This window comes from Lissotriton helveticus, chromosome 1_1 (genome assembly GCF_964261635.1).
Source record: "Lissotriton helveticus chromosome 1_1, aLisHel1.1, whole genome shotgun sequence".
Taxonomy (NCBI): Eukaryota; Metazoa; Chordata; class Amphibia; order Caudata; family Salamandridae; genus Lissotriton; species Lissotriton helveticus.
In genome coordinates this window covers 242198963-242212212 of record NC_136057.1, presented here as the reverse complement: position 1 = coordinate 242212212, position 13250 = coordinate 242198963, and the positions used below count along the sequence as shown (strand labels likewise).

General features: G+C 44.4%; 1 protein-coding gene across 1 annotated transcript; it reads left to right on the top strand.

Annotated features, from left to right (window-relative positions):
- The first annotated feature begins 1174 nt into the window (after nucleotides 1-1174).
- Nucleotides 1175-2104, top strand: LOC144761469 (olfactory receptor 5AP2-like). Its single transcript, XM_078646820.1, has one exon. The coding sequence runs from the start codon at nucleotides 1175-1177 to the stop codon at nucleotides 2102-2104; it is 930 nt and encodes a 309-aa protein (XP_078502946.1).
- Nucleotides 2105-13250: the final 11146 nt, after the last annotated feature.

Here is a 13250-nt window from a genome sequence, read left to right as displayed (position 1 = left end):
AGGCTTTGACCTGCTCTGCTTTGCTACCCAGAGAAGCTAGCATCTTGACTTTAACCTGACCTAATTAATTTTAGGATGGTATTCATGGTATTCATGGGATACATTTTTAACTTGATGGCTTTGTCCTTAGAATAAAGGATTTAAATAAATAGAGAGGACTTCAAGTCACCCATAAGCCACAATAAACAAACTTCTATTTTCGAAGATGAACACAAAGCTAAAACAAATAATGTAGCCCCTGTTGTTTATTTTAGTACAAAAAGCAATTAAACTGATCTAATAAAGAAGTCAACACTGCCTGAACAAGGAGTTCCCAAATGCTCAATTTAGTGCATTTTCTCTGCGTTCAGCATTTATTTATGTCTTTTCCCCTACATTCAACATTCTTCTATGATAATTAAGTGTATATTCAACTTCTGTGTGCAGAATTTGGGATATATTTAGAGGTTGGTGGACAGGGCACAAATTTGACGGAGAACCTGTCCGCTAAAGCGATGGTTCGCCCATTCTCTTTAGAGTGAAGAGAACTGCCACTTTCTGTCAATGGAGTCCAAGCTCATAGCCTGTGGCGGGAGGTGACATAGGAGAAAGGGCCTTACAATACATGCATTATGTAGAGTGGATAGTGTAATGTCATTTTTTCTGCCTATCACTACCAGGTAAGACCTGATGACGGGGAACAGAAACAAATAACTATTGGCCTCCAACACGACTGGAAAATCCCGTTGATGTGTACCATGATAAAAACTACCTTGACAGCTGTTCCTATCAAGGTACAGGGATTTTTGCTGAGTCAATTGTGAACCCTAAATATGGGAGAAAGTAGTCCATCTGGGTGGCAGACATAATATCTTCCACCACCCTGACAGATTGTACTCTGTCCGTCAAATTCAAGATCAGGCCCTTACCATTTACATCCATAAACTTGTGGAAATTATGCTCTTTTCATGCTGTTTCACCACACATCCCTGAGCATAGTGGTGCATACTAACACAAAGAGACAACCTGGGGTAATGGACATGGTATAAAGTCTCTCAAGCATAACACGCTTTGCTTACAACATTACAATATTTATAACAATAAATAACACAACTATTGGTGTTCTGCAGTTCTTTCTAGAATTTCACATCTCTATATACCTTTTTTTTCCTTTTAGGCTCTATTGTTGACAATCATGCCAACAGTCAACAGCACCCGTGTGATAGAGTTCATTCTTTTAGGACTTACAGAAGACCCCGAAATGCAGGTTCCTCTGTTCTGTTTCTTCCTCTTGGTATATATCATTACCCTTCTTTGCAATATTGGGATCATGGTATTGATCATAATGAACCATATCCTTCACAGCCCCATGTATATTTTGCTCTGCAGTTTGGCCTTTGTAGACATTTCCTCTGTAGCTGTTCCCAACATTTTGGCCACCTTACTATGGATGGGGAGGAAAATTTCTTTTACAGGGTGTGCAATACAGATGTTTGTTTCATATGTAGTTGGAACTTCAGATGTTTGTGTGATAGCATTGATGGCCTATGATCGGTACACAGCTATCTGCAATCCCTTGCTCTATCCTGTCATAATGAACTATACAACCTGTCTCTATCTTCTTGTTGGCGTAGGTGTATTTGCTGTCAGTTCTCTAACGCATGCTGTTTTCACCTTTACGCTGCCCTTTTGCAAGGACAATAAGATCAGTCATTTCTTCTGTGATGTCCCTGCGCTCTTGAAGCTCACCGGCTCAGATACTACCATCAATGAAGTGGTGCTGATTTCCTTGGCAGGTGGACTCATAGTGATATCTCTAATCATCATCCTTTTAACATATGTCTGTATAGTATCTGCCATTCTAGGGATAAGTTCCTCAGAGGGGAGGAAGAAGACAGTCTCCACTTGTTCCTCCCATTTTGTCTGTGTCACATTATTTTTTAGCACACTTGTTTTTATGTATGCCAAGCCCACTGCAAGTCACTCAATGGCCAATGACAATGTGGCATCCATCTTCTATATGGTAATAATTCCTATGCTTAACCCTCTAATTTACAGCTTTCGAAACCAGGAGATAAAGCAAGCCCTGAGGAAAGGGTTAGGAAAGACCAGTGCCTCTAAATAGAGAAAACTAACATCCTGTTCTTGTGTTCTTTAACATCCTCTTTCAACGAAAATTTTACTCAGGTACCTCCATTCTGAGACTTTCATTTGGGCCTCTCGCTTATTTTTAGTGACCTTCAGTTGTGTCTGGCTCTACATATTGGCAACATTATTGAGCACAAAAATGTTCTCATAGTAAAAATAAGTGGACATCAACCTGTCAGTCCCTTCTGACTTCAAGGCGTTTGCTTCAAGTGTAAAACAGGAATAAAAAGCAGTGTTCTGCTACTTTACTGCAACTTAGCATATTGACAAGCCTATTAAAATGTACAACATGTTTGCATGGTTGCCTACTTGTCTATCCCTCTGTATTTGATCAGACAAGATATAAAAGAGTTTCCACATGTTATTGTCCCCGTTGCATGTTAATATAACCCACTGCGTTTCCAATAGGTCTGGCTTAAATGTGCTAACTCATGAAAGCACAGGTGCACACACTGTTGTGTTTATACAGTATTGCATTTGTCTAGTGCGGTGTTCGCATTGTAACCTATGTTGTCTCCTCCCTCACCCCGTACCCCTGCCTCTCCCTGTCACCAGCTGAGCATTCTGGAATGTTGACAGATGTCAGCTGATGACCCTCTTGACAGAACGCCCCTCCCCGCTCTCCCCTCCTGACCAGCTGAGTTGGACTGAGAGTCTAATAAAAGGCTTGAACCTCAATTGCCTATCGCGTATTCCTAACAAATTGGCGACGAGGTCCAGTACAGCGGAACCCGCAAGCACAAATTGGTGACGCCTTGGAGGAAATTTAATATGAAATATATGAAAAGAACAGCGTTCCCCATGAAAGAACTCAAAATAAAGTGGAGAGTAAATAGTAATACAATTAAAAGTATTAATTAAATTACGACGTTGACAGCGTGACAAATACCTGAAGCAACTTAATTTGTGGAAGCTAAAATAATACCTGAGGAAAAAAAGAGAAGATTACAACCTGACTTTGATGGAGGAATTGTGCGTTCAGCCTAAACATCCTCAGAACAGTTTTATTTTGTAATTTTCGTATGTGTGAAGGTGCAACGCTGACTGGAAAAACAACCAACTGACGCATTCTAACTGTTAGCTGTTAATTGTCAGATGCGTGAGGGCGAATGGAAAGAAAGTAAACTGTCAGATGTGAATGATGTAGCGCATACGCTACATCAAGCGGCCATTTTAAGTGTGTTTACACAGCTGAAACACTGCCGGCAGTTTAGCATTTGATTTGAGGAATGCACGCTCGAGCACAGGCATTTAAAACAAGCATTTACAATGCAATGGTCTCGGCATCATTGAAGGTAGAGCTATTGGCATTGCTCATGACATTTCTTTTTTTTTCTTCAAATCATAAATAAACGGCATTGTCATTTATATTGCCAATACACAGCACTCTGCACTCAACAGCACACAACACTCTGCACTCAACAGCACACAGCACTCTGCACTCAACAGCACACAGCACTCTGCACTCAACAGCACAAAGCACTCTGCACTCAACAGCACACAGCACTCTGCACTCAACAGCACACACCACTCTGCACTCAACAGCACTCACCACTCTCCACTCACCACTCTGCACTCACTACTCTGGCACTCACTACTCTGGCCCTCACTACTCTGGCACTCACTACTCTGGCACTCACTACTCTGGCACTCACTACTCTGGCACTCACTACTCTGGCACTCACTACTCTGCACTCACTACTCTGCACTCACTACTCTGGCACTCACAACTCTGGCACTCACAACTCTGGCACTCACAACTCTGGCACTCACAACTCTGCACTCACTACTCTGCACTCACTACTCTGCACTCACTACTCTGCACTCACTACTCTGGCACTCATTACTCTGGCACTCATTACTCTGGCACTCACAACTCTGGCACTCACAACTCTGGCACTCACAACTCTGGCACTCACAACTCTGGCACTCAAAACTCTGGCACTGACAACTCTGGCACTCACTACTCTGCACTCACTACTCTGGCACTATCTACTCTGCACTCACTACTCTGCACTCCCTACTCACTACTCTGCACTCACTACTCTGCACTCACTACTCACTACTCTGCACTCACTACTCACTACTCTGCACTCACTACTCTGCACTCACTACTCACTACTCTGCACTCACTACTCTGCACTCACTACTCTGCACTCACTACTCTGCACTAACTACTCACTACTCTGCACTCACTACTCTGCACTCACTACTCACTACTCTGCACTCACTACTCACTACTCTGCACTCACTACTCTGCACTCACCACTCTGCACTCACTACTCTGGCACTAACTACTCTGGCACTCACTACTCTGGCACTCACTACTCTGACACTCACTACTCTGGCACTCACTACTCTGGCACTCACTACTCTGCACTCACTACTCTGCACTCACTACTCTGGCACTCACAACTCTGGCACTCACAACTCTGGCACTCACAACTCTGGCACTCACAACTCTGCACTCACTACTCTGCACTCACTACTCTGCACTCACTACTCTGCACTCACTACTCTGCACTCACTACTCTGGCACTCATTACTCTCGCACTCATTACTCTGGCACTCACAACTCTGGCACTCACAACTCTGGCACTCCCAACTCTGGCACTCACAACTCTGGCACTCACGACTCTGGCACTCACAACTCTGGCACTCACAACTCTGGCACTCACTACTCTGCACTCACTACTCTGGCACTCTCTACTCTGCACTCACTACTCTGCACTCCCTACTCACTACTCTGCACTCACTCCTCTGCACTCACTACTCACTACTCTGCACTCACTACTCACTACTCTGCACTCACTACTCTGCACTCACTACTCACTACTCTGCACTCACTACTCTGCACTAACTACTCACTACTCTGCACTCACTACTCTGCACTCACTACTCACTACTCTGCACTCACTACTCACTACTCTGCACTCACTACTCTGCACTCACTACTCTGCACTCTGCACTCACTACTCTGCACTCACTACTCACTACTCTGCACTCACTACTCACTACTCACTACTCACTACTCTGCACTCACTACTCACTACTCTGCACTCACTACTCACTACTCTGCACTCACTACTCACTACTCACTACTCTGCACTCACTACTTTGCACTCACTACTCACTACTCTGCACTCACTACTCACTACTCTGCACTCACTACTCTGCACTCACTACTCACTACTCACTACTCACTACTCTGCACTCACTACTCACTACTCTGCACTCACTACTCTGCACTCACTACTCTGCACTCACTACTCTGCACTCACTACTCACTACTCACTACTCTGCACTCACTACTCACTACTCTGACTCACTACTCACTACTCTGCACTCACTACTCTGCACTCACTACTCACTACTCTGCACTCACTACTCTGCACTCACTACTCACTCCTCTGCACTCACTACTCACTACTCTGCACTCACTACTCTGCACTCACTACTCACTACTCACTACTCACTACTCTGCACTCACTACTCACTACTCTGCACTCACTACTCTGTACTCACTACTCGGCACTCACTACTCTGCACTCACTACTCTGCACTCAATACTCACTACTAACTACTCTGCACTCACTACTCTGCACTCACTACTCTGCACTCACTACTCTGCACTCACTACTCACTACTCTGCACTCACTACTCTGCACTCACTACTCTGCACTCACTACTCTGCACTCACTACTCACTACTCACTACTCTGCACTCACTACTCACTACTCAATACTCAATACTCACTACTCTGCACTCACTACTCACTACTCTGCACTCTGCACTCACTACTCTGCACTCACTACTCACTACTCTGCACTCACTACTCTGCACTCACTACTCTGCACTCACTACTCACTGCTCACTACTCTGCACTCACTACTCACTACTCTGCACTCACTACTCACTACTCTGCACTCACTACTCTGCACTTACTACTCACTACTCTGCACTCACTACTCTGCACTCACTACTCTGCACTCACTACTCTGCACTCACTACTCACTACTCACTACTCTGCACTCACTACTCTGCACTCACTACTCACTACTCACTACTCACTACTCTGCACTCACTACTCTGCACTCACTACTCACTACTCACTACTCTGCACTCACTACTCACTACTCTGCACTCACTACTCACTACTCACTACTCTGCACTCACTACTCTGCACTCACTACTCACTACTCTGCACTCACTACTCACTACTCTGCACTCACTACTCTGCACTCACTACTCTGCACTCACTACACACTACTCTGCACTCACTACTCTGCACTCACTACTCACTACTCTGCACTCACTACTCTGCACTCACTACTCTGCACTCACTACTCACTACTCTGCACTCACTACTCTGCACTCACTACTCACTACTCTGCACTCACTACTCACTACTCTGCACTCCCTACTCTGCACTCACTACTCACTACTCACTACTCACTACTCTGCACTCACTACTCTGCATTCACTACTCTGCACTCACTACTCACTACTCTGCACTCACTACTCACTACTTTGCACTCACTACTCTGCACTCACTACTCTGCACTCACTACTCTGCACTCACTACACTGCACTCACTACTCTGCACTCACTACTCTCACTACTCTGCACTCACTACTCTGCACTTACTACTCACTACTTTGCACTCACTACTCACTACTCTGCACTCACTACTCTGCATTCACTACTCTGCACTCACTACTCTGCACTCTGCACTCACTACTCTGCACTCGCTACTCTGCACTCACTACTCTGCACTCTGCACTCACTACTCTGCACTGCACTCACTACTCTGCACTCACTACTCTGCACTCTGCACTCACTACTCTGCACTGCACTCACTACTCTGCACTCACTACTCTGCACTCTGCACTCACAACTCTGCACTCACACTCTGCACTCACACTCTGCACTCACACTCTGCACTCACACTCTGGAGTCAGCACACAGGTTGACACATAGGCAGTCTTTTTCTATGTCTATGGCACCCAGGTTGCGCACTGTGCGCGCCGCCGATATCATGGAATCTTCCACCACACTTTCTAAAACTCTATAGTCCGAAGCATAATAGGCACAGGACCAAATGAAGGGTAGACATTTGCTTAAAATAATCCTATTGTATTTATGAGAAGCAAAAGCGAGACTGTGAAATGTGCTGAATATCAGTGTGTTACGAATCAACAGAGTGGAGTTAGAGAACCAAGAAATAGTAGTTTAAAATCCGGGTTAGAAGGAGTAGTAATCACAAACTGAGGATCAACGGGCGCGAAACAGCGTGGTGGGCGCGCACGAGACGCAGCGTGGGCGTGCACATCAGCTGAAGATCGCTGGAGAAGACACCGAGTCTGCCTGCTGCCGTGACTGACCTGCTGCGGAGGGAAAGAGCCCGGTGTGTGGGGTTAGAGGGGGGGCGGCAGAGAGTGAGTGGGCAGAGAGGGAGGGTGTGTGTGTGTGTGTGTGTGTGTGTGTGGGTGTGTGTGGGTGTGTGTGCGTGCGTGTGTCAGTCTGTCTGTCTATGTGTGTCTGGCGCGTGCCTGCCTGCCAGAGCGCGTCCACAGACCCTGGTAGGCTCGTGCACCGCTCTGTCCTCCCTTGAGAGCGAACTCGACAGCAATAGGTCTCGGCCGAGACCTAAAAATATTACAGTGAATAAGGGCAGCGATCGGCTCAGCACCTTACAAGTCAATAGCATTGTGAGGACACAGAACAAAGCAGCATTGCCATAATAAATTGAAATTGAAGAGGAGGCGTCCAGTGGAAAACTAAGCTTGGTGTCAGTAACTTTTAGCAAAAGTAAGGCAACACATTGAAAGCAGTACATTTATACTTAAACAACGCCTAAATAAAAATAATTCATAAACACAAGCCTACTGAAAAGACAACCTAGAGCAGATAAAAGGGAACTTGGCTACAGGTTATCTACTAAATTTGACACCACCTTCCTCTTTTTTAGCTGGGGAGGAGAACCCCCCATCAAATGGGAGGCATGGAGGGAGCATTTTACAAACGTTACAGGAACAAATGAGGATGAAGAAGATATGAAGGCAGAAATTAAATATAAAGGGCCTCATTAGGATGACGGGCGGACTTTGCCCGCCCGTCATCCCATAGTAAATCAGGACCGCCCGCCATAAGGGCGGGGGTCCCGGGGGTGCAATTAGGATGTGCCCGCCACAGTGGTGGGCACATCCTGTATTTTCAGCATTGTGGTGGGTGGTGCTCTCTGCACCGCCCGCCACAATGCTGAAAATGCACTTTCACATTGTCATTTACAACGCGGCAGGCACGGCGCGGTGCCTGCCGCTTTGTAAATGACAATGAAGGGGGGTACCACAGGTACCCCCCATCTGCACCCCCCACCTGTACTTCACTCTGGGGGCCCACAGGGGGCCCCCAGAGTGAAGACCGCATGCCTTTCTGTGGCGGCATCGCAGCAGCGGAAGGGCACTGAAAACCACACATCATAATATGTCTGGCGGTGTCTATTAGACTCCGCCACCATATTATTCCTTTTCCGCCCCGGCGGCAAGGCGACCGGGGCGGAAAAGCCGCGGACGGTCTTTACGTCCGTCGTGGTCCCCCCGCCATCCTTATATGGCGGGGGGAAATCTGGTTATGATATCGGGCGGATTGCCTCCGCCAGGTTGGCGGTGGCTACCGCCAGCCTGGCGGAGGCAATCCGCCCGATATCATAATGGACCCCATAGTCTTGATGCACTGTTTTGGTGCAGGCGGAATAAAAGTATTCAAAAGGATCAACAAAAATGTGAGGGCTGCTGTGGCGTGGGTGTGGACAGATATAGATTCTTTCACAGAAAGCAAGGTCAGAGCAAATCCATTGATGATTACGATGCACCATTGAAGAACTTAGCAATTACATGTAGATTTGGTGACCTACATGACAAATTCATAAGAGACCAAATAGTCATGCAAGGATCTAATGCAGACATACAGGACAATCTTTGGGCTAAAGGAGAGAATTCACTAAAAACTGTGATTGATATTGTCAGAAGGGCAGAACTCACAGGCAGATGCGCAAAAGCAGTGATTGCGGAAAGTAAAGAAAAGAAAGAGGAAAACATTGTTGCTAGAGTAAGTGACAGGAAACCAAAGGATGGTAGAACTAGTTACAGGGAAAAAGTCAACAAAGACAGAAAATACGAAAATTCAAACAATGCCATTAGAAAATGCAAAAGATGTGGCAGTTCGAATCCCTTAGCAAATGATCGATACTGCCCAGCAAAAAAGAGCAGATGTTCCTTTTGCGGAGTCGTGGGACGTTTTCAAAAAGTATGCCGCAAAAGGTCACCAAAAACTGTGAAATATGTTGATAATGAGAATGACTCAGATTCAAAGTTTTCAAATGAGGATGACATGAATATGTTTGTACTTAATATTGATTATGATTGTATATTGGATGTAGAAGAAGACAAGGAGGGAACAGTAAAGAAAAAATCAGTATGTGAAATGTGTATGGGGGTGTAAATATATCAATCTTAGCAGATTCAGGTTCACCATACAAAATTGTTAATGCAAGAGTATGGAGGGAGAAGTTTATGCCCAAACTAGGTGAACAGTTAGAGCCCCCAGATATCGCCATGAAAACTTTTACAGGAGAACCAATTGATTTGGAGGGATTTAGAAAACTTAAGTTCATGTTCAAAGTAAGTATGGGCGAAATTAGCGAATTCGCGGTACGCGAATTCGCGTGAAAGCGAATTCACGGTCCGCGGAATTCGTGAATTTGCAAATTGTTTTTTTGCGTGTTCGCAGGGTTTCTTGCGTGTTTGCGGGGCTTTTTGCGTGTTCGCTGGATTTTTTCAGCGTGGCTACCGCGAGGTCACCCATGCGGTCGTACATGGGCTAGTTGCATGCTCGCGTTGTGCAACTGCGTGTTCGCGTCCGTTTTTGCATGCTCGCAGACAAAAAGTCTTGCGACCAAGCAAAAAAGTCCGCAAGCTTGCGAATTGCAAATTTTTTTACAAATTTGCGTGATTCGCGGAACGCGAATTTGTAAAAAATTCACAAATTCCGCGAGCCAAACGGATTTTACGCCCATGCTTAGTCCAAAGGAAGAGACGCCCTATGCAAGCTACATGTATCCAAGTCCGGTCCCTCACTATTAGGATAGTTAGATCAAGGGAAGCTTGGGATAGTTTTCAACCCCAACAGTGAAGAACAAGTACTCATCGTAGAAAGTGAGGATGAAATAAGTAAAGAGGTTAAACTGAGATTTCCTAAACTGTTTGAAGACCACATTGTGCAATGTAAAGGTTTTGAACATGAAATTTGTTTGAAGAAAGATGCCATTCCTATAATACATAGGGTTAGGAATGTTCCATTCTCCATCAGAAAAGGGTGAAAGACCATTTAGATAAATTACTCCATTATGACATTATTGAGACAGTGGAATCCTCATAGTGGGCCGTCCCTATAGTTGTGGTGAAACGCCCCAATGGGCGTTTGAGATTGTGCATCCTAATAGTTAAATTTCCACTCCAGCAAATTAATGAAATGCTAGCAAGTACCAAACGAGTCAAATACTTCTCAACGTTAGATCTCAAGGCGGCTTACCATCAGATTCCCTTGCACTCAGAGAGCAGAAGTCTAACCACTTTCATCACCTCTTTCGGGTGTTTCCAATTTAAGAGAGTTCCCTTTGGATTGGCACCTGCTGCTGCCATGTTCCAGGGGCTAATGCAGGAAACTTTCAAGGGGTGGGAAGGCATTCTGTTATTCTAGGGTGACATATTAGTCATGGGGAAAAGGGGTCTCACTGCTGAATATAACAAAATGCTAGTTTTCACGTTCAGAGTTTAGCTACCTTGGACACTCTATATAGGCTGAGGGACTAAAACCAAAAAAGAACTCCTAAATGCAATTTTAAATTCCCCAGATCCAAAATATAAAGATGAACTTTATTCAGTCCTAGGCCTAATAGAATTCTATTCAAAATGTATAGAGAAGTTTTCCACAAAAACATTTGTATTGAGAGTTACTAAAAAACAAAAATAGATTTGTATTGTCAGAAAACTGTGGTAAATTATTTAGTATGTTAAAACAGGACGTATGCACTGCTGCACCTTTGCAAGGATTTGATCCAATGTTGAAAGGAATATTAACAACTGATGCCAGTGGGAGGGGGTTAGGTGCTGGTCTAACCCAAATTGATTAAGAAGGTACCGAATGAACGATAGCATTTGCCTCACGTTCACTGACCCAACAGAGGAAAGGTATTCAGTCATCGAACTTGATGCATTGGCTTGTGTTTGGGGACTGGAACATTTCCGACAATTTATATGGGGGAAGCAAAGTTATCTTAAGAAGTGACCACAAACCACTACCAAACGTTTTAACCACAAAGGGTTTGTATAGAGCTTCCCCAAGACTGGCAAGGATGTTTGTGAGGCTATTTGATTTTGACTACATAGTACATTATGTACCTGGTGCAAGGAATGTAGTAGATTAGTAGGATGCCAATGTTGGTACAAGAATCAAAATGTGAACCTGAAGAGAAATTCTGGATTGCCAGTGTCCATGAAGAGAAGCATGGCATTTCAATGGAAGAATGGTTAAATGTACAGGGTGAAGGTCAGACATTAAGCACTGTGTATAACATGATAACTAATGGATGGCCATTAAAGAAAAATGTAAAAAAAGGAAATGTTGCTGTACTGGGAAGTGAAGGACGAGCTCTCAATTGAAGAGCAATTGATTTTAAGGAGCAGCAAAGTAATTCCACCAGCCAAACTAAGACATGACATTCTAGAGTTATGTCATGAAGGACATTTGGGTATTGGCAAAACCAAGAACAGAATCAGGAACTCATACTGGTGGCCAGGGGTGGATCTTGCCACAGAGAGAATGGTGAGGGATGGCATATAATGCAGCACTTCAGACAAGTCAAAGGTCACTTTCAGACCCCCACTCCATCCCATCCCATGCCCCAATATGCCATGGGAAAGAATAGGAATAGACATCATGGGACCCATAACTGAACAGGGGGAACATGTTTATGCAATTGTACCTATAGATCACTTCTCGAAATGGCCAGAGGTGAATTCAATGTGCACACCTGTACATTTATTGAGTTCAGTTTAACTATTTTAGTTAGCTTTCTCTGTGGTAGGGTGCATTTGTAAGAGGCGTTTGTGGCAGTGCTGTCCGTGCAATTATCCTTGAAATTGTCCATGTATGAAGGTGCTTTTCTCTGCATTTAGGGGTTTTTTGAGAGTGTGACCCTTTTAGTAGGTTTGTAGATGCTCTTGTTTTAGGTGGTTCATCTAGGTGGGACTGTTCTCAGAGCTTTCTTCGTGGTATGCAATGCTTATCTCAGCGGTCTATCTAAAGACGTAGGTTAATTAAGGAGCGTGTGTAGTGGCAGGAAGTGTTAGTGTTGGACTGCACTCTTCTCTGGGTTTGCTGTGCCAGGTAGCTCTCCTTGAGAAAGACAAATATGCCATTATATTTTTGTTTTCTGAAAGGAAATGTATAAGTAGAAAAAAGTCACAGAGCAGTGGTAGTTCCTCAGCATTGAATCTGGGATTGTTGCAGGGTTGCATTAGGTTGCTACTGAGTAGAGATTGCTTGACCTTTGAATAGTGAAGTGTTAATACTAATGTGTTACTCCGTATAGCACTCCAGTCAATATTACCAACAATAAATAATAGATTACACTATAACTCAATTTTGTGGGACTGCATTTGCACGATCGGCCATGCCATGATTCGAAATTGTCACCAGCAGCTCACTGTCGATGTTCCACTATGACACACAACTCTAGGCTACACCTTAAACTCCCAAAGTAAAATTACCTAAATTACAAGATTCTGCCTTGTCACAAAATTGATCGCACTGGAGTGCGGGAACGACCACAACACGAGCAGTTACAACTCACTGCTCTTCTGTTTTTGGCTCTTTTCTTTCAGCACAAAATTAATCCTCACGTTTGAAATTGATGCAATGTTTATAAAAAATATAGCGGTGAACTCCAGATGTGCCTGTACGTTGATTACGTTTTCCTGAAAGGTCATGTATTTATGCAAAAGGAAATTTCATAAATCAATAATGGACTCCTCTTTGGTGCTTGAATGTTGTCACCTAAT

What these genes read in the sequence shown, in the direction of transcription:
- LOC144761469 (XM_078646820.1), top strand. Translation starts at nt 1,175, where the DNA reads ATGCCAACAGTCAACAGCACCCGTGTGATAGAGTTCATTCTTTTAGGA.